The sequence below is a fragment of the Poecile atricapillus genome, chromosome 28 (assembly GCF_030490865.1).
Source record: "Poecile atricapillus isolate bPoeAtr1 chromosome 28, bPoeAtr1.hap1, whole genome shotgun sequence".
NCBI classification, from domain to species: domain Eukaryota; kingdom Metazoa; phylum Chordata; class Aves; order Passeriformes; family Paridae; genus Poecile; species Poecile atricapillus.
This window is the reverse complement of record NC_081276.1, coordinates 3,860,499-3,886,414: the sequence shown is the minus strand read 5'-3', so window position 1 is coordinate 3,886,414 and position 25,916 is coordinate 3,860,499. Positions and strand designations below refer to the sequence as shown.

The 25,916-nt window shown below is 55.0% G+C and overlaps 1 protein-coding gene across 4 annotated transcripts; it reads left to right on the top strand.

Moving 5' to 3' along the window:
* Nucleotides 1–12,085: 12,085 nt before the first annotated feature.
* On the top strand, nucleotides 12,086–24,708 carry ACER1 (alkaline ceramidase 1). 4 transcript variants are annotated; one of them, XM_058858551.1, is made up of 7 exons: nucleotides 12,086–12,581; nucleotides 14,411–14,513; nucleotides 20,930–21,044; nucleotides 21,391–21,529; nucleotides 22,529–22,666; nucleotides 23,316–23,453; nucleotides 24,112–24,708. In XM_058858551.1, exons 2-7 carry the CDS (start codon nucleotides 14,421–14,423, stop codon nucleotides 24,278–24,280), a joined length of 792 nt encoding a protein of 263 aa, XP_058714534.1. In that variant the 5' UTR covers nucleotides 12,086–12,581; nucleotides 14,411–14,420; the 3' UTR covers nucleotides 24,281–24,708. The 4 variants fall into 4 exon arrangements, with proteins under 4 accessions (XP_058714534.1, XP_058714533.1, XP_058714535.1 ...); XM_058858550.1 differs by lacking the exon at nucleotides 12,086–12,581 and adding an exon at nucleotides 13,920–14,301; XM_058858552.1 differs by lacking the exon at nucleotides 12,086–12,581 and adding an exon at nucleotides 13,920–14,301 and having other exon boundaries at nucleotides 14,411–14,663.
* The last annotated feature ends 1,208 nt before the right edge of the window (nucleotides 24,709–25,916 follow it).

The following is a 25,916-nucleotide window of genomic DNA, read 5'->3' as shown; positions in this document are numbered from 1 at the left end:
TCTCTCACTGAACACAGCTCGGTTTCTCCAGCCAGAGATCTCCCGGCCAGTGGGGCACCAGTTCCCCCTTCTTGGGGTGGCCCTAAAGAGACACCCAAAACCACCCAGTTCTGGGGCTGTGTGGAGTCAGGCAGAGGGGAGGGAGGATCAGATGAATTTTGGGGGCACTGAAGGAGTGGGAGAGCAGCTCAAGGCTGGAGAAAACACAACCTCTGAGTGCCCTGCCCAGCTCTGTCACATCCCGTGGGTGATGCAGGGAAGGGGTTCGGAATCATGGAATTTTTTAGGTTGGAAAAGACCTTTAAGATCATCGACCATAAGGTCAAGGCCAGGCTGGCCGGGGTTTGGAGCATCCTGGGGCAGTGGAAAGTGTCTCTGGCCATGGCAGGGGTGGCACTGCACGGGCTTTACGGTCCCTCCCATCCCAAACCATTCCTTGATTTGATGATTCTACAGCCACAGATCCCGGCCACAACAGGGTGGTTCTGGGTGATTCCAGGCTCCTCTGGCCCTTTTCGGCTCCACCAAGCCCCACTGTCGGGGGGAAAGGCAGGTCCCAGCACCCGAGGGGTCCCCGCCGGCCGCAGCAGCCCCGGGCAGCGCAGGCGGGAGATGCTCGGAGCCATCCCCGCTCCTGATCTGCATTTGTTTTAAGGTTCTTTCATGTCCCCTTTGAGGCTCGTTTCCTGTCCTTTGTAGCAAACAATGGCCTGTTCCCCCCAGCCCGGGCCGGGGTGGCTTTATCTCCCCTCCCCTGGGCCGCGCTCCCTCGGGAGCTGAGCTTTATGTTTGCCTTCCAATAAAACCCCTGCTCTGCTTGGCCCGAATGGATTTTAAAGCTGCGGCTTGCAGGGGATGTCTGGGAGATGCATTTGCAGGGATCTCGGCTCTCTGCGCTCGGGCAGATTAACGCCAAGCCGGTAATTAATTTACTGTGCGGGTGACAGCGCTGCGAGGCTGCAGTGGAACTGCTGACAGGGGCTGAAATTCAGGTCTGGAGCTTTTCAGGCAAGCTGGAGCACAGATGCCGAGGAAAAACGTATTATCTGTGTGTTATACAACACAGCATCACCGGGCTGTGTTTTACAGTGTTTAACTGCTTCGTTCCTGGCCGTGCCTCCTCCGAGTCCCTGGGGAGCCTGGCGGTGCCACAAGGAGCTGCTCAGCACGGCTGGCCCGTCCTCAAAACAGCCACAAGCATCCCCCAGATGTCCTGGGGGCTGCAGATCCCCAGGAGAGCTGGGGGTGCTCACCTGGAGAAGAGAAGGCTCCAGGGAGAGCTCAGAGCCCCTTGCAGGGCCTAAAGGGGCTCCAGGAGAGCTGGAGAGGGACTGGGGACAAGGCCTGGAGGGACAGGACACAGGGAATGGCTCCCAGTGCCAGAGGGCAGGGCTGGATGGGATATTGGGAAGGAATTGTTGGCTGGGAGGGTGGGCAGGCCCTGGCACAGGGTGCCCAGAGCAGCTGTGGCTGCCCCTGGATCCCTGGCAGTGCACAAGGCCAGGCTGGACGGGGCTTGGAGCAGCCTGGGATGGTGGAAGGTGTCCCTGTCCACAGCATTACGTGGAATCTGGAATGGGATTGTCCTCAAGGACCCTTCCAGCCCAAACCGTTCTGGGATTCCATGATAAGGCAGTTTGCTCCACAGAGCCTCAGTTTGGGAATGGGCAGTGGGTGTGCAGTGATTTGCAGAGCTGGAGGATGGCATCAACCTCACTGAAGATTTACAAGCCAATAGGGAATCTTCTGGGATACCAAAAAACCCCAAAACTGTTCCCCTGTGCACCCCAACCACTCCCAAGGAGGAGGCAAATGAGGTTCATGCAGGCCCTGGTAGCTGTTAGAAGAAATTGGTAGAATCCTGGACCAGTTTGGAGTGGAAGGGACCTTAAAGATTTAACTACATCCCCTGTGAGTTTTGTTTGTTCGTTTCTCTGGTGGAAATCAGGGATCTAAAACTCTCAGGGTATCCTGGGATCCTCCTTTTGTCCATATCCCAATCATCCTTCTGCCTCCAAATCTCGATCTGCCCTTTCCCCCTGCCCTGGGTGCTCCCTTTCCCCTCCATCTCCTGCTGTACCCTGATCTCCTCTCCTCCCCCTGAACCCTGGATCCCCCTCTTCCACATACCCCAATCCCCCCCTTTATCCCAATCCCTCCTCCCCCCATACCCTGATCCCTCTCTCCCCCTGTACCCCAAATCCCTTCTCATCTTCCTGCACCTCAATCCCCCCTTTCCCCTGTACATCAATCCCACCTTGTCCCCTGTACCCAGATCCTCTTTTCCGTCTGTACCCCAATCCCTTTCCCCGATATCCCAATCCCCTTTCCCGATATCCCAATCCCTTTCCCTGTACCCCAACCCCCTTTCTCGATATCCCAATCCCTTTCCCTGTACCCCAATCCCTTTCCCTGATATCCCAATCCCCTTTCCCTATACCCCAATCCCTTTCCCTGTACTCCGATCCCCTTTCTCGATATCCCGATCCCCTTTCCCGATATCCCAATCCCCTCTCCCGAAATCCCAATCCCTTTCCCTGTATCCCAATCCCTTTCCCTGTATCCCCATCCCTCTCCCGATATCCCAATCCCTTTCCCTGTACCCCAATCCCTTTTCCCGATATCCCGATCCCTTTCCCGATATCCCAATCCCTTTCCCTGCACCCCAATCCCTTTTCCCAATATCCCGATCCCCTATCCCGATATCCCAATCCCTTCCCCGATATCCCGATCCCTTTCCCTGTATCCCAATCCCTTTCCCTGCACCCCAATCCCTTTTCCCGATATCCCGATCCCCTATCCCGATATCCCAATCCCCTATCCCGATATCCCGATCCCCTTCCCGATATCCCCATCCCTCTCCCGATATCCCAATCCCTTTCCCTGTACCCCAATCCCTTTTCCCGATATCCCAATCCCCTATCCCGATATCCCAATCCCTTTTCCCGATATCCCAATCCCCTATCCCGATATCCCAATCCCCTCTCCCGAAATCCCAATCCCTTTCCCGATATCCCAATCCCTTTCCCTGTATCCCAATCCCTTTCCCGATATCCCAATCCCCTTTCCCTATACCCCAATCCCTTTCCCTGTATCCCAATCCCTTTCCCGATATCCCAATCCCTTTTCCCGATATCCCAATCCCTTTTCCCGATATCCCAATCCCTTTCCCTGTATCCCAACCCCTATCCCGATATCCCAATCCCTTTCCCGATATCCCAATCCCCTTTCCCTATACCCCAATCCCTTTCCCTGTATCCCAATCCCTTTCCCGATATCCCAATCCCTTTCCCGATATCCTGATCCCTATCCCGATATCCCAATCCCTTTCCCGATATCCCGATCCCTTTCCCTGTACCCCGATCCCCTTTCGGGCTCTCCGGCTGCACCGCGGCCCCGTTACCCGCAGGGGGCAGCACGGGCACGGCCATGGGGGGGTCCCGGGCCGTGGGTGCCCCGGGGGCTCCGGGGGTCCCCGGGATGGGTCTGGGGTGACCCCGGGATGGGTCTGGGGTGACCCCGGGATGGGTCTGAGGTGACCCCGGGATGGGTCTGAGGTGACCCCGGGATGGGTCTGGGGTGACCCCGGGAGGGATCTGAGGTGACCCCGGGATGGGTCTGGGGTGACCCCGGGAGGGGTCTGGGGTGACCCCGGGATGGGTCTGAGGTGACCCCGGGGTGGGTCTGGGGTGACCCCGGGATGGGTCTGAGGTGACCCCGGGGTGGGTCTGGGGTGACCCCGGGGTGGGTCTGGGGTGACCCCGGGATGGGTCTCAGGTGACCCCGGGCAGGGTGCCCTGCTCTGGGGTAACGCGGGATAACGCGATCCCGGGATGTGCGACCTCCAGGAGGCTTTTGGTGACTCAGGACGAGGGTGCGGGTGGCACCAGGGTCCCTCCAGGCACACGGGAGGGTCCGAAACGGGAGCTGAGTCCAACCATTAACCCAGCAACACCACGGTCACCACCAAGCTCTGTCCCCAAGTGCCACATCCACGCTGCCTTTGAGCATCTCCGGGGATGGGGACTCCAGCAGTGCCCGGCCGCCCTTCCCCTGAAGGAATTTCTCCCAATATCCAATCTAAACCTCCCCATGCCCAGCCTGAGGCCGTTCCCTCTCCTCCTGTCCCTGTTCCCTGGGAGCAGAGCCCGACCCCCCCGGCTGTCCCCTCCTGGCAGGGAGTTGTGCAGAGCCAGAAGGGCCCCCTGAGCCTCCTTTTCTCCAGGCTGAGCCCCTTTCCAGCTCCCTCAGCCCCTCCTGGGGCTCCAGACCCTTCCCTGCTCCATTCCCCTCCCTGGACACGCTCCAGCCCCTCAGTGTCCTCCTTGGGGTGAGTGTCCCACACTGTCCCCAGGACCTGAGGGGTGTCAGCAGTGCCAGCACAGGGGACAGGCAGTGCCTGCTGGTCACACTCCTGATCCAAGCCAGGTGCCATCAGCCTTCCTGCTCCCCTGGGCACACGCTGGCTCCTGTTCAGCCACTGCCTCTCTGCCCTGCAGCAATTAGCTCTGCCCTGCAGTAATTAGCTATGGATTCTGGCATCTCTGTAACCATGAAACAACAGGCAGCCCCTATCGCAGAGCAGATCTGGAGGCACCTTGCAGATCCCTGCCTGATCTCCCCGATAGGGAAGCTGAGCCATGCAGGGCAGGTGTTGATCCTCAGCCACCCTGCACAGAGCCAGCTGCTCCCAGAGGATCCAGCAGCACATCCACTGCCCTGGGCACACAGGGTGGGAATGGCCCCAGGGAGAGACAGCAGGGATGTGCCTGGGGTGGGATTTGGGGAGTCAGGGCTGCCTTAGGGCGGTGTCCCCACCTCACCTGCACAAGCAGGTGTCACCTCCAGCTGCCCCCAGCACCTCTCAGGCTGTTTGCAAGACTTGGTAAAAAAATAATGAATTTATAAATTAATTTTACAGTGTGTCCCAGCTCAGACAGACCAAGCAGTAACACCAGGAACAACCACAATGGCAATTCCTGCTTGGCACTGCTGAGGGGTTCCCCTGTAAAGGAACCAACACCCAGAGAGGCCACAGAGAAACCACCTGTCCCAAGGAGCTTACACAGCTGGGAAATGGACTCCAAGTGCCTCAGGCCCCAAGGTGCACCCCTGATCAGGCTGAAAGAATGCTGCATCTGCTGGGATGGCATTTCCAGGGACCCCAGGAGCACCAAAGAGCACTTCAGTCCAGGATTACAACACATGCAAGCAAACAGGCGGGAGGTCTCTGTGTGTAGGATCCTCAAATGTCACCACTTTCAGGTTTCCAGCTCACAAATGAGGTTTGAAGCAGCACTCACATCGTCCTTGGAATATCACAATGTCCTGTCCCTGCACCACTTTCCTGCCACCTGGATTGTGCTTCAGCTGCATCAGGTCTCAGCCAGCTCATGGCATTTCTGCTCAGCATGGCCATGGACAGCTAAACCCTGAGGTCTTCCCCTTCTCTGGCTTGGGCTTGCACTTGTCTGGAGAATTTCTGTGAACATGTAGGAAAAAATCAGGATTTCCCTGTTTGCTCCCACAGCACTGCTCAGTCAGAGCTGCACTTGCCCCTAATTCACATAGTTTGTGCTAATATCCTGGTTTTTTGCAGGAGAAACACTGGAGTGAGAGCATTCCTGGGCAAGCTGGAGCTCCTCCTCATCACCTCTGTGGTCTCAGAGCATGAGGGGGCTGCTGTGCTCTGCTCCCTGCCTGCAGTCAGATCTCAGCACATGAAAATAAGATTTGGGAAACATCTGTCTTTGAGAAAGAGTGCCACAGGGAGAGGCACACTGTGGGTGGGATGGCTCCCTCTCCCAGTTCCCATTCCAGTTTCCCAGTCTCAACAACAGGGGAGATAGGCACAGGCTCAGCCTGGAGGCCAGAGCATCCTCCTCCTCTGTCACCAGCCTTGTGCAACCCTCTCGCCCTCCCTCCAAGGGTGTGGGAGAATTCCTGGCAGGCAGGAGCTGCTCAGGGTCCAGCTGGGCTTGGGAAACAGCTCCAGGAGCACGGGAGAGCCCCCAGGCTCCCTCCTGCACCCTCTCCAGTCTCCCACATCCCAACCCCTCAAACCCTTGCTTGCCTCCAGAGCTGGGATGGGGTGGTCAGATCCTCAGGGCTGATTTGACAGCCCAGAGCTGTTTTGATGCCAAACTCCATCCTGATGCAAGCAGGAAATCAAGGGAGTTTCAGCAGCCAGGGCTTATTTTGGGCCCTTCAGCTTCACTTCAGAGTTGCCTGAAGACTCAAACTCCTGGGATTAGTTGGATTTATTAGTTGGAGATGGGTTTTAGTCCCTGCAGGGAAAGGCAGGAATTAAAAGAATAACAAGGTAGTGAAGAATTGGGAAGTTATTAAATGAAGAAAGGAAACATCTCTGCAGGCGAGGGCTGGTGAGGGCCAGGGTGGATGTTCAATAAAAGGAGTGTTCCCAAACATCTTCTCTGCACAGTTTGGCCCATCAGACACCTGGCTGCCCATCAAATTGTACCAAGGGAAGTTCAAATTGGGTGTTAGGAAAAATTCCTTTGTGGAAAGGGCGTTCAGGCACTGGAACAGGTTGTCCTGGGAAGTGGTGGAGTCGCCGTGGCTGAAAGTGTTCAAAAAACCTGTGGAGGTAGCACCTGGGGACAAGGTTTAACAGTGGCCTCGCCAGGGCTGGGCTGATGGTTGGACTTGGTGGCCTTAGAGGGCTTTTCCAAGCCCAGGGATTCTGTGATTCCATGTTTGGTGATTCCCAGTGTCCCTGGGGCAGCCCTGAGAGATTTGGCACAAGTTTGCCAACAGATCAGCGCTGGCACAACCCTGGAAATGGCAGCAGGACCTTCCTATGGAATGTGCTCAGAGGGGGAATGTCCAGGGACACTCCTGCACCTCCCTGCCCTTCTCAGGCTTTGCCAGTTCAGGTGACAAACTCTCCCAAGGGGTTTTTCCAGTGGCTCTTCAAAGTGTCACCATGTCCCTGTTCCAGCAGCCCCTCTGTGCCCTCGAGGCACTCACACCAAAGTTCTGTTTCCAAAAGGGACACTGTCCCAAATATCCACCTTCCTTTATTTATGTAGAAAGACAGAGTTTGAAAGCACCTGGGATGTGATGAGCTTCTTTGAACAGAGATGGGAAACTCCACAAGGTGCAGGGATGTGGCTGGGAATGAGCAGGGTGGGATGGGGAGGCCCAGGGGATGCACCAGAGGGGGCTGGAGGCTGGGAACAGGGAACAGCTTCTTGGAATTTCCCATTCCAGAAGGGAAGAGCTCCAATGCAGGCAGCACACAGGCAAGGGGGCACTGGTTTTACCCTGCCAGAGGGCAGGGCTGGATGGGATATTGGGGAATAATCCTTCCCTGTGAGGGTGGGCAGGCCCTGGCACAGGGTGCCCAGAGCAGCTGTGGCTGCCCCTGGATCCTGGAAGTGTCCAAGGCCAGGCTGGACGGGGCTTGGAGCAGCCTGGGATGGTGGGAGGTGTCCCTGCACATGGCAGGGGGTGGATCTGGATGCTTTTTAGGGTCCTTTCCAATCCAAACCATTCTGGGATTCTAAGAGGAGGCGCTTTTCCAGCCAGCACCTAATTAAAAATAATCTTGTTGCTGTAGAATATGACCACAAAAATAATTTTTAAAAGGCTCAGATAAACATGGGCGAGACTGGCCTGTCCTGAGTGGTTAAATATGATGGTCCAGGACCTCCAGCTAAGTATTAAATCACTGACCACCAGAAGATGGGGCAGGAGGCAAACCTGTGTCTGCCTTCTTAGGAACTTCCTAAGGCTCTAATTCCCCTCCCCAAAGCAGAGGCAGCAGCTCCTGCTCTCTGCCCAGCAGGGAGCACAGAGGGGCTGGGGGTCTCTGAGAGCTCAGAGACAGCTCTGCATGAAGAATTCCCTGGTTCCCAGGGCTGGTTGCAGACTCTGATATCAAATCTCTCCCAGGACTTGCACAAACCACCGGGGTCTCCTGCCAAAGCTTTGCGCCACCGCGGACAGGATTGGGGTGTGGGGTAACACAGCTCCCTGCTCTGAGCTGCTGCCAAGGCCCTGCCAGCTGGGATGGGGAGCTGCAGGCTCAACACGAGCAAAAACCAACTTTCTCTGCATCCCCTTCCATTTTCACAGCTCTTCAGAGATAACATTCCAGGAAATGTCCCATCCTGGAAGGGTTCAAGGCCAGGAACAACCTGGGCTAGTGGAATGAGATGGGCTTTAAGGTTCCTCCAACTCAAACTCTTCCAGGATTTTATGAAACAAGGGTGACAGGCTGCTGGCTGCAGGGGTTTGGTTTGGTGAGAGGAGCCTCTCCCTGCTCTGGGGCTGCTAAATCCGAGACCTTCCAGCACTGCAGGCAGCCCTGTGGCTGAGAAAGCCCTGGCTGTGCTATGTGCAAGAATAAGGTGATTCTTCTCCCTCCTGATTTAGATGTTTTCATCTACAAGAAGGGGAGAGTGGGGCAGGTCCCTGCTCAGCCCTCAGCAGCTCCCGGTGAGTTACACAAGCCAAAGCCTCTGCTCACACCTCGCAGTGCTGGAGGCACATGTGACAGATGACAGCACTGGGAGAATGTCCTTTAATTACTCCTGTTCTCGCTGTCACCATCAGCAATTATGGCATTTGCTCTAAACCTGTCAGGATTTCAAAACAAGCCCGGGGTGGTCAGATTGACAAAGCCTCCTGGGCTGCCTGGTATGGCATCCTGCCTGCAGCAGGGATCCTGGGCTGCCTGGGAGATTGCTCAGTACTGAGGGATTGCTGGGGAATCTCTCCTGGACCCTGAGACCAACCCTGTGGGGCCTGACAAGGCTTGTGCCTGCCCCTGTGGGGGCTGACTTGCACAAGGTGTTGCACAGAGCAGGTGTTTCAGGCACTGGAGGCTCCAAAGCCACACCTCGCGTGGGGTGCTCCTGCCTTTGCTGCTGCTCCTGCTGCTGCTGATGGTGGTTTTTGGTTGCCTGGAGCCCCTGCCCTGCCTGATGAGGAAACACAGAGATATTTCCAGCTCTTCAGAAGGGAAAGGAGTGGGGACATTGATTCTGAGGGGCTCTGAGGCAGCAGTGGAGGCAAATGCTCCCATTTGGCTGAGCAAGGCACATCCAGCATTAGCACATCTCCCGCTGCTCTTGTTATTTCTTCCTGACCACAATTTGTTAAACAGCTTCCCAGACAGGCAGAGCACAGATTCCTGCCCTGTGGAGCCAGGAAGGAGAGGGATTATCTGACTGTTCAGCATTAACAAGGCTCCCAGGTCACCTGCCTGTGTTTTTATACCTGGAAGCAGGAAATTGCAGCCCTGAAGTCCCAAATGCTAAGGATGGCAGTGGGATGGAGCCTGTCCAGGCAGCTCCAGGACCTTTCTGGGCATGGACAGAGTGCTGCAGCAGGACAATAATGAGCCAAAATTCCTGGTTTCCCTTCCTGACTCGCCCTCTGCCTCACTGTGAGCATGGAGCAGTCATTTGTCTCCATCCACCCCAGGGCTCTGACTCACTCGTGCTGAGCCAACAGCAGTGGGAATGTGGGATGCCAGCACTCCCACCTCATCCTCCCTGCCCTGCTGTTGCTGCCCCTCTGCCCACAGCAGCCAAAGCAATAAATAAACACACGTGGCCCTGAACCACAGTGGCTGCAATTGGTATCTCTTAAAAAAATCCCTCGTCAGCAGCAGTTCGGGTGGAAATCTCCATCCAAGGTGCCACACAGCAAAGCAGGCAGGACCAGCCTCGAGTTAAGCAACAAACTCACCTGCCAGAGCCCCCTCTTCCCAGTTTTTGGTGGCAGCAGCAGCAGAACTGCCTGCCCAGCATGGCTTTTGGGCACACAGCTGTAAAACCTGGGCAGCCTGGCCCTGGTTCAGCCCCTGCTCCACCCCTCAACTTGGACCAGGCTTGGGACACCCTGGGATAGTGGGAGGTGTCCCTGCCTGTGGCAGGGGGTGGCACTGGATGGGCTTTAAGGTCCTTCCCAACCAAAACCATCTGGAATTCTCTGGTTCCCCTGCCTGCTCTCAGCTGTCCCAGTGAGAACCTCAGTCCCCAGGGATGACAGAGAGGCAAAGGAGCTGGGATGAGGCTGTCCAGGTGAAACCCAGTCCTGTGTCACAAAGCCTGGGCCTTGCAGGAGGGCATCAGTGCCAGGGAGCAGGAAGGGATGAGCTGAGGGGACAGGACAGTCCCTGAGCAATGCCACATGTCACTGACCTTCACAGAGCTCAGCAGAGGTGTCTCATGTGAGGAACCAGGTGGGGAGGAGGCAGCAGGGCTCAGCAAAGAGGTGGGGACTCCAGGGAAGCTTTGAGAGAAAGAAGTTTCAAACACAGGGAGGATCAGAATCACAGAGTCCTTATGGCTGGAAAAACATTTAAGATGATCAGGTCCAACCATCAGCGCAGCACTGCCACTGAGCTCATCACTGACCCATGTCCCCAAGTGCCACATCCACACTGCTTCTGAGCACCACCAAGGATGGTGACTCCACCACTGCCCTGGGCACCTCATTCCAATGCTTTACAATCTTTCTGTGAAAAAAAAAAAGCCTCTAATTTCCAATCTAAACCTCCCCTGGAGCAACTTGAGGGTGTTTCCTCTTGTCCTGTTGATTGGGAGCAGAGCCTAACGCTCACTGGCTGTCCCCTCCTGGCAGGGAGTTGTGCAGAGCCACAAGGGCCCCCTGAGCCTCCTTTTCTCCAGGCTGAGCCCCTTTCCAGCTCCCTCAGCCCCTCCTGGGGCTCCAGACCCTTCCCCAGCTCCATTCCTTTTTCTGGATACACTCCAGCCCCTCGAGGTCCTTCTTGTCATGAGGAGCCCAAATCTGCCCCCAGGATTTAAGGTGGGGTCTCAGCAGTGCCAGCACTGGGGGGTCTCTGTGTTCCTCTCATGAAACCCAAAAGTTTCACCCTGGGCTCCCTCCTGTCCCCAGCCCAGCCCCGTGTCAGCATCCCCAGCAGCCCAGGCCCTGCTGACCACAGGCAGGAGGATGTAAACATTAGCAGGAGTTTGGAATGAGGACTCAGCAGGAAACCAAGCTCTCTTTATGACCTAGTTATTGATGAATCAGGGCAGATGCAGACCCGTGACACCCTCCCCAGTTATTCACCCACTGCGTGGCACAGGATGTATCAGGGATGCTTGGACACTTCACTCACCCCAGGGATGCTGGAGGTTTTGGGGTGGGAAAACTCATTCTTTTCAAAGATGTTCACACAGACCAGGCATCACCTGTGTGGGTTCTTCTTCTCAAAGCCACCTCTGCCACCTTCCCTGCCTCTCTTCCCAGTGGGATGGGCAAGTCACCACTTGTTTCTCACTGAGATTCCCTGTGGAACTGGGGAGCTCCTTCCAGCCTGGGAGCTCCTGCTTGCAGAGTCCACTGAGAGCTCCAAGTGAATAAAAATCAAATCCATCCCACACTCCCTCAGCATCCAGGGCTTGGAGCAGCTCTCTGGGATCCCCTCAGATCCTCTGCTCCAAGTCTGTCCTAGAAGGACACCGAGCCTGGGGTAACGGAGGCTCCACCGTGGTGCAACATCAGCCGCTGCTGCTGTGGTTAATTACCCTCATCTCCAAATCCAGGAGGATTTGTGAGGCTTTTGTAAGCCCTGGCACAGCCCAGCTCTCACAGAGATGCTCCTTTTCATAGGAGCAGCAAAATAAATGGCTGAGCTTCCCAAAGAGCTTCTCCCCACAGCAAAGGCTTGATCCCTACTCTTCAGGAAGGACAGGGACAGGGACAGGGACACAAAGACCTTAGAGCTTGGTCTCACCCTGCCTGTGGTGTCTCCACCACGAAGCAGTGGCCAAATAATAAGTTTCATGTTTAAGAAAACAACATATTTCTCTCAACTCTACATGGAGGGAAAAATATGTTGTTTTGGGGGGAAAAGTTTCATTGCTGCCAAATTTCTTGAACGCCTGAATGAGGTCCAGGAGGAAAATATTTGCAAAGCAGTCAACCAAAGGTGTCCTGTGCAGATAGTTCTTTAACTAAATAACAAAATAAACCAGGTAGGAGAAGTGAGATTTGATAAGATTCTTTTTGATAATAAAACAGCGTTTGGGGAAAAAGTTGAGAAGTGGCTTGAATTTAAATCCTGAAAGAGGCAGCATCACCTTGCTCCAGATGTTCTGGTGAAAATTCTTGTATTGGGTTTTCTCCATGTGCAGGGGAGTTTGTGTGGATGTTCCCTCCCCTGGGAGAAGCAGGGCCAGGACCAGGTGCCTGCGCCTGCGCAGGGAACCTGCCCGGGGGCACACAGATGATTTCAGGCTGCACTTCCAGCCCTCTCTTCCAACCCTTCCAGCTCACGCTTCCCTGCCCTGCCTCCTTGCCCCTGCCCATCTGGGGGCACGGATATAAACCCCTCCAGCCAATATGTTTCCTGTGGGGGCCTGGCTTTGCCTGGAGGGTGCACATGGTTCCTGTCCCATCCCAACTCTTTCCCTAGGGACGGAGAGAGGGGATTTTCTGGCGGCTGCTGGCGGTGAGCTCACACCGTGGGCACTCCTTCGGAGCTAGAGCGGCAGGGCAGGTTGCTGCTCCGGCTTTGCTGGAAACCTTGGAGCTCCCAGAGCGTGTGGAAGCAGTGCTGGTCCATCCAGCCATCACAGGTAAGCCAGGCTGGGAGGAGACACCAGCAGCCAGTGCTGGGCACTCCATCACTGCTTCCATTTTCCTGCTCCTTCTTCTTCTTCTTCTTCTTCTTCTTCTTCTGTCTCTCCATCTCTTCACCATCTCTCAACTGACATCTCTTGAGCCATGAGGTGGGATTTGCCATCCTGGGTCCAACTGTTTATTCACCTTGCAAGTGATGAGGGATGAGGGCAGAGTCTCTGTGGTGTGAAGGAGCACATGGAAACCCAGGAGTGTGAAGAGTCAGCCCTCAAACCCTTCTGCCTGCCACCCATTTGCCGTGCTCCCCGCTGCTCTGGGAAGCAGCCAGCCTGGATTAAGGAGAGGCCATCGTTAACAGCGGAGGTTCACCCTCGAGTCGGTCTGTCTGGTCGGAGCAGGAGCTGCAGAAGAGCTCGTTTGTGTTGTGTTACACTCCTGTGTTTTCTCCCTTTGAACTGCTTGGGAAGGGTGGCAGAGGAAGCTGTGGGAGCCCCACCCTGCTGCACACTCAGGGGACTGCTGGACACGCCGGTGGCTCAGCTCATCCCACTGCAAACAGGGAATTTCTCCTCAAGAACATCATCAACTGATGAGTGGGTTCAAGACAAACTTCCCTTCCCTGCATTAGATCTGAAAAGATTTTCAAAGAGAAGCAAAGAAAGCTGTTTGTCACCAGTGCCTCGGGAGCTCAGAGATGCCACTGAGGCATTGTCACCTCGGTACCTGCCTGGTGTCACCCCAAACCTGCTCACTCTGCAGGGCTGGAGCAGCATGGGTGGCTGGGTTAGTCCCACACCTCATCCAGGGACTGAACTGCTCAGCTCCAGGGAATTTCTGCCTCTGTTTTGTACCAAAAATCCAGCTACCGTGGGTTTGGTGGTGCTTCCAGATGCCTCTAAGGTTGGCACCTGTCTTCAAAAGCAGCTCTAAAGTCTCAAGGATCTGGAAAAAAACATGACAAATAGAAAACTTCTGATCAAAATAAGATCAGAACTGCTTCTTCAAATTAATATAAAATAATGCTGAGAAACAATGAGGACAGGAAAGTTTATAACATGGGGAAAAAAAGTAGGCAGAAGATTACTTTCTTTTTATTTGGAGTCCCATTTGTAGCTGCACTGGTACCAGAGGTTGGGTCTGGCAGTGGAGAACCTGCAGGAGGTGTCAAACTGATCCCTTTCACTGGCAAACCAGGGTGGAGATTGCTTGGGAGTGCACTCCAAGTGAAATCCAGCTCAGAGGGAAGAGGCACCTCCCAGTGCTCCCAGTGCTCCCAGTGCTCCCAGTGCCCCAGGACTCTGGGAATGCCCAGGGTCTGTGCTGGTGCTCCAGGACTGAGCTCCCAGGAGCCGAGTTCCAGCCCTCAGGAAGATGCTGAGGAGCGACGGTGGAGAACAGAACCAATGAGCACCAGCCTCTGTGGGGTTGTCCACTCCCCAGAGGTAACTCACAGAGCACAGGGAAGTCCTCCTGGCAGGAAGGTCTGAGTCATAAAGAAAGTGAGGAGAAGGGAGAAGACGAGGTGACAAGGACTGGGCTGAAATGGGGAATCTTCGTGTGGCACCTGATGAGAGATGTTAATGCCATGGATTGGTGACCATCCTCAGAGTCCAAGAGCATTTTCTGGGGCGATTTGCAAGTCCTGCATGGAAGGGAGAGAGGAACTGTTGTGCAGTAGGATGTGTGTTGGGAAGAGGATGAGTCCTTGGTAGCCGGGTAAGGCGCTGTGCTGGGTGCCCAGGCGTGAGGAGCAGGGTCCCCTTTGGGTGTGCAGCCCTCTCCTCCTCTGTGCCCACCACTAACCTGCTCCTCTCCTTTTCCCAAGGTGCCTGACGATGCCGAGCATATTTTCCTACCAGAGTGCCGAGGTGGATTGGTGTGAGAGCAACTTTGAGCGCTCGGCGGTGATTGCTGAGTACTACAACACCGTGAGTGGCTGAGGGAGGCTGGGGCCGGCTCCAGGCACCCAGGAGCTGCTTTTGGGATCCAGACAGGACGGGACATCCCTGTTTTCTTTCCTTCTCCTCCTTTCCTGGTGCTGGAGGGTGCTGGTATGGGGAGCCTTTTCTGAGCTTCAGGTAAATCACGGGACTTTTGTTGCTTGCAATGGTCGCTCCCCAAAACATGCTGGGGTCAGGGGTGCTTCTGGTGTGTGTGTGTGGGGTTGATTCCCAGTGAGAAAACTCTGGCAGAGCTCCTTCACAGCCCAGATCTGTGAGATCCTGTTATACCAGTCCTGCAGCTCTGCTGCCAACCGGGGTAAGTCCTACACAGGGCTCATATATTCCAGCTAAATGTACAGGAGTGGCAAAACGAGAGGCAGCACTTCCATGAACCGTGTCAGGCATGTTGGGAATACGGAACTCAGAGCAGAGGGAAGCTGCTGCAGGAGTTTCACCTCCTGTGATCCTTCATCTCCCATCCAGTGCCAGTGCCTTGGCTGCAGCATGGCTGGAGCATCCATATCTGCCTGCAGAGGGCTGGGAGATAAGCGGCCTCTCCGAGCATGTCCTGCTCCCTCAGAGCAATTAAAGGCTCCCAGGGGTGTGAGGCATGTGGATTTACAGCCTTCCACAGGCCTTGTTTACAACTTTTGGCAATTACTGTCTAACACTAGAAGATCTTGTTCTCATGGAAATGGCTCTTCCTCTTTTTTTAAAGCATTTCCTGTTTTTAATAAATTACCTGTAATAATGATAATTCCCCGGCTCCTGGAGGCTCTAATCGCCCAGCCAGGGTCTCAGAGGAGGGGGCTGTGTGTAGTCACTGCTCTTTGAGGCACTCAACAAAGAAAGCTTGTCCAGTCCAGACCAAATCCTGCTTCCCTGTGGCACCCAGCTGGGTGTTTTGTGCTGTTTGCTGTTTACTGCTGCTGCTTCATGGGCTCAGAGGTGCAGAGCTGGCCATAACGAGCAAGGAGATACAGAAATCACTCAATGCTCACATGAGCATCTTGGATCTCAGGGCAAGAGCAACCTGCTTGAGTGGAGCACACGGCAAGGGATGGAAGGAGATGATCTTTAAGGTCCCTTACAACCCAAACCATTCTAAATGCAGCTGGAAGTGCCCAAAGCCTCTGTGTTTGGGAGAGTCACTGATAACACTGGAGAGGGGCTGATTTCCACCCAGAGCACAAAGCCTGAAAGTTTTGGTTTTGGTCTGGATTCCTTTCAGGAGATGAATTTGCCTCATGTCCTGGTTTGATACATAAGGCAGCATGTTTTAAACACATCTTTGGAGCTGAGATTCCGTTTACAGCCAGACTGACAAAGTGGCTCAGAATCCTTATCACACCAACAACTATCTCAGGAGCTCTTCAAAAGCACTTCAGAGTCTGACTCCTGTGCTGGACACCAGCTGGTATGGCCAGATGCATGACTAATTCTTGTAGGCCCTCTAATTCCCATAAAACATTAACTCTCAGCTGCCTGGGTCATTTTGTGGCACAGGTTTCTAAACTATGAGGCTACTCCTGAAAATCTCACCCAGGTGCCCAGTCCTGGAGTGAGGTCCCTGCTAGCCACAGGCATCTCCCAGGTTTCCATACCACACCACAATTCAAATGGGATGAATTGTCATTGTGTGGGACCCAGGCACAGTGAGGAAAACTTCTCCAATGCATGTTTCAGTGCAGATAAAAACAAACTGATACTGATACTGAGGGAGAGAGGGATATGGACAAGCAAACCCTGCAGGATTTTTTCCCCAGCAGTTGGACTTGCCCTTGTTCTCCTCTATATGACACTGGGCACCTCTTCCTCAGCAGAGAAAGAGCTTTTCATGGTTCCCTTATTGATGTCCTTTTTGCTAGGCTCAGGAGATCAGCAGAGTGCCTGTGCAGAAAGGGAGGGAAACAATTCTGTCTTAGGATGTGATTCCTGAGCAGCAGGAATCTAACCCTGCCATGTCAGCTGCCTGCCTTAGGCTGGCTGGTGACCTCCTGTCCAGACAAGGGGTGGCAGAGGAGCAAACCCTCCTAAAATCTGCCATTATCTGAGCATCTGACAACAGCCCCGAGGCTGTGCCATGCTCAGGGCCAGACCTTGTCAGCAAAAGTGGGCAGGAACATCACTGACATGGGCATCACCCCTTCCTCAGCAGCACTGCCTGGGTCCCTCCTTCAACCAGCACAGCCTGGCTGGCTCTGCCTGGCTCTCACCTCCTGCAGCAGCACAGGGACCCCCCTTCCTGCTCTGGGATCTCCCCCAGGATCAGGCTCCTTGTGATGTTTCCTAAAGAGGGGATTGTAGAAATCTGGCCAGGCTTAGATGTGTAGCTCTCCCTGCTGGCTGCATCCTACAGATCCAGCTGGGGCTCAGGGTACTGCCCCAGGTGTGATCCTCACAGCCTGCATCTTCTTTTCCTCTCCCCATTCATTTGTTCCCTATATTCGGGTTGCCTCCTCTCTGCTGCAAGCATTACTGCCCTGAATTAATTATACCAATATTTACCTCAGTGTCAATTTTCCAGAGTTTTAGGCTAGCTGGGAACCCAGCCAGCTCCTACCCAAGCCTCCTGGATCACTAAATCAGCAGGGTTTCCTCACAGAGCATCTTCTGCAGTGCCTTCCTCCCAGCCCTGCCCAGGGCTGCAGCGGAGCCGTTCTGTGCCAGCAGCAGCAAATGTGCTGCTGGGGATTGCTCTGTGCCAGCTACACTCTCTCAGGCCTGCTTGCCTTGGATGCTTTTTATTAGAAATAAGCACCAGGGGTATGAGAAAAGAATGTAAACAGTACCTTTAAGTACCTAATAATACATGGTGGCTCATGGCTGGATGCAGTTCAGCAACAAAGCTCTATTTATAGTGACTCAGTGACCCAGAAATTTATTGTCTTCTGGCTGCTTGGGGGAGAGCAGAATTGTGCTCCAGGAGGGTCATCAGTCAGGGACTTGTCTTTCTACCCTCGTTTCTTTGGTGAAATGACTGATCCAGGATGCTGGTAATGAAACCCATGTCCTCAGCAGTGTCTCTGTGCAGCAGCTCTGATGCTGCTCACACCCAGAGCTCCTGGATGCTCCACTGAGTGGTGAAATAAAGGGTGCAGATCCACCAGAGAAGGGCTCAGTGGCAGTGGCAAGGCTGTGTGGGGTGTCCTGGCCCCCCACATTCTCACTAACCCCATGGCTCTCTTGCCTGCCCAGAAAGCTGTGCTCAGCAGCATGGCCCAGGATGCTGCAGACACTCCCCAAACTGCTGCTTCCCTCTCCAAAGCACCGGCATTGTGATGTCAGGACCTGCAGCCTCGTCCCCTGCAACACAAGCCTGGCTTTAGGAACTTGCTGCACAGGTCTGGAGAGCCTCAGAGGAGTTCACCTCTGTCTCTGGCCCTGTGGGCTCCTCTGTCAGCTAAAACTGGCTCACTGTGAGTGAGAATGAACTCCCTGCCAAGAGCCCTGCAGGAATCTCCTTCCACTGCAGAAAATGCCTGGCTGGAGTGAGGAGCAGCCTCTGCTGCCACTGCACTGCTGCTGTGCTTAAACCAGCACCTCCTGCCTCAATCCAGATCAGAGGCTGATCTCACCTGTCACAGGTGAAGGTTCTGTCCCTCTGTCTCAGGCTGGAGTTGCAGAAGTTGGGGTCTTCCCAATGATCCTATTAATGCACCAGGATTAGAGCCATGCTGCTGATCCCAGCCTCACTTCTCTCCTAGGAAAAGAAGCAAATAGTTTGGCTGAGCTGAGGCACCTGGAGCAATAACTCACACTTCCTGGGGAGTGGGACAGGCTGGGAGCTCAGGCAGGGGCACTCTCACATGTCCTGTCACACCTTGGCTCCATCACCACTCCCTTATCTCCCTGACTGCCTGTGTGACCAGAGAGGCTGAAATAGAGGCTGTGCTAGGGGGTCCCAGCCTGAGCAGAAACTCCAGAAAAAATTCTAATGGTTGTCCTGGGAGCAAAACCCTCCTAACCACACCTGAGACGGAGCTTGCCACATCCTAGAGGGAAGACAGAAAGTCAGCATTTACAAATCAGGGCTTGAAGCCGACAAGGGATGAAAAGTCCATGTCCCCCACGGGGGTGGGAGCTGTCCCCTAAACTTGGCTGCTGTGCAAGGAATCCCGTTTATCTTCCTGACCCTATTGGCACAGTTCCCCTGGTTATCCCTCCCCTCTGTTATCTGATGTTGCACATCTCGTCCCGAATTAATGAAGTGATAACACAGCTATCATGTAATTAATGGCACTGTTGCAATGCGCGGCGCTCATGGATCCAGAGCTCTTCTCTCCCGCGTTTCCTCACTGACGTGCGTGCTGGCACTTGCACTCTCCTGCCTTTTCCCCAAGCGTTTTCCCTCTCCCTGCTATCCCTGCTTGCCTTCCAAAAGCCTCCTTAACCATTCAGGGGAAAAGAAATGTCTGAAGCATGGTTGTTGCCTGAACACATGGTTTGATTTCTCAGTCGTTTCTGAACAATTTGACCTCCAGGGTGCAAGTGGGAGCAGCACTTCTCTTTTCATGGCTGGAATGGGAATTGGCCTGGATTTGGTTTTAATCACCTATGGAAAACTGATACATTCGGCCTGAGAACTGCTGCTAATAGAAGCATCAACTTGTCTCATGGAAGCCTTAGTGAAAAAATCAAGATGAATCTCCGGTGTTTAAGGGAATAGAGAAATCACATTAGGCATGAATTATGTTTCCCTCTGGAATAGAAGAGGGTGTGTTTCAGAGAAATGACAACATCCCAGTGATTTGTAGCCCTGTTACCATAAACTTGGATCCCAGGGGACACCACAAGCCTAGCACTAATTTTGCAGTTTACCTGGTGCTGCTGAGGTGGGGGACACTCCAGCTGTGGAGGCCAAATTCCAGGCACGGGGTCTGGGCCAGCGTGGAGCTGGAAGATGAAAGGAGAAGGATTGTCAGGCTGAGATAAAAGTCACCCTGGTGCTTTGCCAAATGGCACTTCAGCAGATGGCTCCAGAGCCCCAAAGAGCTGTCTGGCAGGTAAATGCAGCACCACAGTGCCAGCCTTTCATGAGCAAGAACCATTTTCCCTGGGGAGGCCGTGCTGCCCAGTGACATCCCTTCCCTGAGCCTGCAAAGTCAGGTGAAAAAGGCGGGGTAGGAACACAGAGAGGGTAATTACATTAGTTCAGATTTCCCTCCCCTGTGCTGCAGGGTGGAGCAGGCCTGGCCCAGCAGACAGGGCCAGGCTTTGAGCACTCGCTGCTCCTCCCCAGCTCCCACATTTTGCCCATCAGCATCTCCTCTCTCCAAAGCACTGGCACCTTCAGCCAGTCCAGCAATAGGCTGAGCCCCAGCATCATCCCCTCCTCCCCAGCTCCATCCCCTGCTCCCCAGAACCATCCCCTGCTCCCCAGCTCCATCCCCTGCTCCCCAGAACCATCCCCTGCTCCCCAGCTCCATCCCCTGCTCCCCAGCTCCATCCCCTGCTCCCCAGAACCATCCCCTGCTCCCCAGCTCCATCCCCTGCTCCCCAGCTCCATCCCCTGCTCCCCAGAACCATCCCCTGCTCCCCAGCTCCATCCCCTGCTCCCCAGAACCATCCCCTGCTCCCCAGCTCCATCCCCTGCTTCCCAGCACCATCCCCTGCTCCCCAGAACCATCCCCTGCTCCCCAGAACCATCCCCTGCTCCCCAGCTCCATCCCCTGCTCCCCAGACTAACCAAAGTCTATCAAAGGAATTTTGCAGAGCTGGAAACCAGAGCAGAATCATTCCTCTGTGTTCATTTGCCAGATGTGTTTAGAGGAGGTTTATGACCTCATGTAATTACCAGTGTCCAGAACACCTCCTCTCCCCAGGCCAGGTGGCTTCACACCTGGCACCACAGGATGTCACCTCAGTCCTGCCTGTTCCCACCTACCGATGTCCTGCTCATCCTGCTGCTCCCCACCACACCCATTCCCAGCTCAGATGTTTTGCTGACCGTGGCTTGCTGTGCTGGCCCAACTCCTCACACCCTTCCAACCCCTCACAGGGGAACCACTGCTGGCTGGAAGGGTCAGGAGCAATCCAGGCAGCTCCTGGAGGGTCTGGCTTGACATGAGAGGGAGATGGTTACAAACAGGAGTTGCTTGGAGACACCAGGCAGCTGAAGATAAACCAGCAGCACCCAAAAAGGACACAGCAGCTCACCCTGGGCTTGCTGGCCCCAGAGGGAGGGCAGAGGTGTCTGCAGCCACTGCTGCCACAGCAAGAGCTTCCCTTCCACTTCCAGCCTGGCTTCTGGAGAAACACCTCTGCCCTCTCCCTGTGCCAAGAGCAACCCCTGCTTCAGCATGAGGCTCTCTGCTGGAGATCAGGATCCTCCTCACACATGGAGATACTGTGGTGGGATGGGGCTTGCCCAGGAGCTGAGTGTGCCTCTTGTTTTTCAGATCAGCAATGTCAGCTTCTTCATGCTGTCTCCTGCGCTGCTGTACCTGAACCGGCAGTACTGCCAGAAGAAGGCTGTGCCACTCTACTTTGTCTCAGGGCTGCTCATCCTCGTAGGTGGGTGCCAGGGTTGTGGGAAGACCAGACAGGTTGCCAGACTGCCCAACATGAGACTTTTGGAGGGTCTCAGTAGCCAAAGCACAGAAAACTCGGCTGTGTAACCAAACAGCCAGGTGTGTTTGAAGCCTGCAGCCCATGGTTCCTGCCAGCTGTGGATATGCAGCTTCCAGCCCTGTAGTTCCCCTTGGTGTGACTGGACTGACTCAGTCCAGTGCCCCTGAACACCAAAATCCACGCCCTGCTCTTCAGGAATGGGGTATCTTCAGGAACAGCCCCCAAGAACCTCCCAGGACTTGTGGGAGGGTGGAGCTTTATCATCTCAAGATGTCCTTGCTCCTTGTAGGTGTCTTCTCCATGTACTTCCACATGACCCTGAGCTACGTGGGACAGCTCTTGGATGAGCTCTCCATCCTCTGGACGCTGGCTGTGGCTTACTCCTTCTGGTACCCCCAGGCTTACTTCCCCAAGTGCATCAAGACCAGGTATGACCCAGAGGGACACGGGGCAGGCTCTGAGGGGAGGGATGGGACACTGACACTGAGGTGTAGTGACCCATAGATCCCCCAGTTCCCCTGCAAGGGGTCAGCTCTGAGGTCACTGAAGGGCTTTAGGACCAGGCCCTCCATCTTTTGGCTCTGACAGAGGAAAAGCCAAAACCCTCCTGTGCTGGGATCCTCTCAGCTGGAGCTGTTTGTGTTTGTGTCACTGCAGAGGAAACTTTGCATGGAGAATTTCAAAATTAGTTAGGAAATGAAATGTTCCTGAACATTAACATTCAGTTACTCACATTGTCAATCTATTCCAGCATCCTCTGTCATCCACAGAGAGCTTTCCCTCAAGGCTGAGGGGGGTTCCCAGAGGACAAGATGGTTACAGCCCTCATTTTGAGGAGGGCTGGCTGGGCCAGAGTAGCCCAGCAGAAAGGATGGGGCCACTGGGAGGGCATGAACCAGCAGAAGTGGGAACCCAGCAGGGTTTTTTACTCAGAGGATGTCTCCTCCTGGCTGAGCCCTCTGAGCCAGCCCAGTTCCTTGCAGAGACCTGCTCCAAGTCTGCTCTTCCCATGCCGAACAGGAGGTCACCAGGAGTTCACCGTGGAGACGCGGCTGGGGGAGAGGGAAGGGTCTTGGGAAGGGATTTGCATGTGAAAGACCCCTCTGAGCCCTATTGTTGCTCAGGGAGCCCAAATGGGTGTTTGCACAGCCCAGCCTGGCAGCCCTTCCCTGAGCAGAGCTCCCTGCCTTTGCCTCATCCCTGCAGCACCATGGAAGTGCAGGAGTTGCCTCCTGGGCTGTCCCAGACCCACCGAGGGCTGATCCCTCAGCTTTCCTGCCAGGGCCACACAGCCACTGAGGTCAGCCACGGGCAGACAGACAGGAGGTGCTGGAGAAGCGTTTCCCCTCTCAGGATGGGAACAGGACCTTTCCCATCCTTACCCTCCTGTGAGCCCTGGGGGCACTGACACTCCCAATTCCCCTCAGGAGGCATTTCTTCTGGCTGACTGGTATCACCACCGTGATCAGCACCTTCATGTCCTTCATCAAGCCGACCCTCAATGCCTACGCGCTCAACTGCATCGCCTTCCACCTGCTGTACCTCACCTGGAGGGAGCTCAAGAAGTAAGGAGGGGGCTCAGGGGTTCCCTGCAGTTCCAGCTGTGCTCCTGCTGGGCAGGGACTGTGTCCTCAGCAGTGAATTGAGCCCAAGTCTTCTCCAGGTGTACTGGGGAGGGAGCAGGCAGGGGCCCAGGCAGGACTGCAGAAGAAGGGCACCTGGCCCAGAATGGGGACAACCCATGGGACAGTGGTGGAGTTATCATTCCTGGAAATTTTCAAAAACCCTGTGGATGTGGCATTTGAGACAGGGTTTTGTGCTGATATGGTTGGTGGTGCTGGGTTAATGATTGGACATGATGATCTTTTCCAGCCTTTACAGTTCTATGAGCCCGTGATTCTCCCCCTCAGCTGCCATCTCTGCTGCTCCTTCCCCTTTGTGGGGCATTTGGGAGCTAGTGTGGGGCTGGGTGTCTGAAGAGAAAGACAGGAGTGCTTTGGCATCTCCCAGCATCATCCTCACACCCAGAAAATCAGAAATCCTCTCCCCAGAGCCACACTTCTCCAGTTCCTGTGGAATTCTGAGAAACACTCTCCAGAAGGAGCTTGCTGGGGTTTGCACTGCTGCTAGTGCAGGCAGGAGCCAGCCCTCTTTACAACTCCCTTTCCTTCCAACACGATTACTCTGCTCCCTGTCCCTCTCTGTGTCTTCCAGGTGCAATGACAAACGGGTTCACCGGATGGCCGCGGTCATGGTCATGTGGTGGGCACTGGCCATCACCAGCTGGATCAGTGACCGGTGGCTCTGCTGGCTCTGGCAGGCCATCAACTTCCCCTACTTCCACAGCTTCTGGTAAGGGCTCCAGGAACCCCAGCCCAAACATTTCCTGGGCTGAAAGGTCCACAGCAGAGAAACAGCAGCCAAGATGAAACAGCTGCATTATTTCCCCACCCTCTCCCCCTTCCTGTCACTTATCTCCTCACTCAGCCCCAGGATTCAGCCCTAACCACTGTTTAATGTCCCTCTCCTCCACACCAGCCAAGCACTGTTTTGCAAGTAAAATAGTTCCAGAAGCCCTTCCAGGTGGGCAGCTGGCTCTCAAAGGGCTCTGGCTGCTGCCGGGGTGCCATGTGAAGTGCAACATCCCTGTTGTGATTTTAGCAGCCAAACTGAAAGGCAGGGCTTTGTTTGGAGCTGACACTTCAGTGCCTGCCCAGGTAGGGCTGCAAGTGCTGCACACTCAGATCTATCCAGCCAGGGACAGGCAGTGCAGCCAGGAAATGGGGAATAGTTGGAATGAGTCCCCTATGTCACCCCAGCCCCTCTGCACCAGGAATTGTCCCTGGCCCAGCTCACAGAGCTCTGCCAGGATTTCCCTGTAGGCACAAACTGTGCAGGACCCACACTCCCTGCAGCTCTCGTGGGACCTTTGGGGGCTGCAGCCTTGGGGTGACCATGCCAGCAGGCAAAGATCCCTCTGTCCAACACACAGTTTTGGTTTCTTTGGCAGGCACGTGCTGATAGCCTTGTCCCTGCTGTACTGCTGCCCACTGGTCATCTACTTCGACGTCAGCTACGAGATGCCCTCGTTTAAGCCAAAGCTGGAATACTGGCCCAGCGACTCATGGCCTGTTGTGGTGCCCTACGTCACCCTGGAGGAACCCCACAAGCAGTGCTAGACATGGGTGCCCTCAGGCCTCCCTGGGGCATGGGGTGTGTGATGCTCACATGGGGAACATCTCAGTTGTGTTCCTCCTGTTCCTCAGGCAGGGGCAGAGTGGTAGCAGAGGGGGCAGGGAGCAGCTGAGGCCTCATGATGCTGGGCATGAAGCAAGGTGGGAGCCCACAGGTGCCTCGGAAGGCTCTGCCCAGGCTGGTGCTCAGGGAGCTGGAGATTTCCTCCCGCAGATCCCCACGAGGAGGGGAGGGACACGGTGCTGCTTCTGTGTCCTCTGTGTTAGTCAAGCACCAGCACCCCTTGCTGACAAGGGGACTGCGGAGAACACTGAAGCCAAACTGGTGACAGCTGGGTTTGTTGGGGCTGCTCTAATTATTATTATTAACTCTATTTATTGATTTATGTGGTCTTACTCAGGAGAGCTGTGCATTAAAGCTGTGGACACTGACTTATACTGAAGCCTGTCTTTTTTTCTCTGACTGCACCACATCCTCTCATCTGCCAGTCACTGCCATAGACAGGGTGGCCAAAGCTCTCTCTGACCCAGGGAGAGCTGTTTATAAAGAGAAATCCTGGGTGACAGCCCAAAAGAGGCTCTGCTGGCCCAGGTCCTGAGGTGCCCTACCCCAGGCTCTTCCCCTTCCTCAAACCCCAGTGGTCTTTGCTCCTCCCCAGCTCTGAATCTCCAAAGGCCACAAAGGTGACTTTCTGGAAGGGTTGTCTGAGGGCAGGATGAGGTAAGAAGCCAGGATGGTCAAAGCTGGCTGAATGAGGGGAGTCTCCCGCTCTGCTCTGCACTGGGGCAGCCTCACCTCCAGTGCTGGGGGCACCTGGGTACCACAAAATCAGGAGGATCCAAAGCTGCTGGAGAGTGTCCAGAGGAGGGACACGGAGCTGGGGAAAGCTCTGAGGAGCAGCTGAGGGCACTGGGCTCGTTCAGCTGGAGCAGAGGAGACTGAGGGGAGGCTCCTCGGGGGCTGCAGCTCCTCCCGAGGGGAGGCGGAGGGGCAGGGGCTGAGCTCTGCTCTGGGCCAGGGACAGGAGGCCAGGAAGGGCTGGAGCTGTGCCAGGCCTTGGGATGGATCTCAGGGCAAGGTTCTTCCCCCCGAGGGTGCTGGCACTGCCCAGGCTCCCCAGGGAATGGGCCCGGCCCCAAGGCTGCCAGAGCTCCAGGAGCGTTTGGACAGCGCTCTCAGGGATGCTCAGGGTGGGGTTCTTGGGGGGTCTGGGCAGGGCCAGGGGCTGCACTGATCATCCCTGAGGGATCCAGCTCAGGATATTCTGGGATTCTGTCATTCTAAGACATTAGATTAAAATGTCATTACCTTTGCAGGAACAAAGAGGTGTAGAGCCTCAGAGAAAGAGTGATGTGCTTTCTAGGTTGTCCCCACTGTTGCTCTCGCAGTCATAGGACACTCTCCTGTTCCCTAAACCTTGCTGCTCACAGTGACGAGCTGAGCCTTGTGGTGGCTCTGGGTCCTGTTCCAGCCTGCAGGGACTGTCACCGGTGAGCACCAAGGCTGGCAGGTGGCTGAGGATGGCTCCCTGCAACGCAGCCACACAAAGGTAATGTCAGTCCATTGACCATTTTTGGGCCCCTGTGAGTAAAGCCACAGCAGGAGCAGGTTGGATTCTAT

What these genes read in the sequence shown, in the direction of transcription:
- ACER1 (XM_058858549.1), top strand. Translation starts at nt 20,831, where the DNA reads ATGAGGCTCTCTGCTGGAGATCAGGATCCTCCTCACACATGGAGATAC. An exon ending in AGGGCTGCTCATCCTCGTAG is followed by an intron (nt 21,045 to 21,390) that starts GTGGGTGCCAGG and finishes TGCTCCTTGTAG; the next exon opens with GTGTCTTCTCCATGTACTTC. An exon ending in CCCAAGTGCATCAAGACCAG is followed by an intron (nt 21,530 to 22,528) that starts GTATGACCCAGA and finishes AATTCCCCTCAG; the next exon opens with GAGGCATTTCTTCTGGCTGA.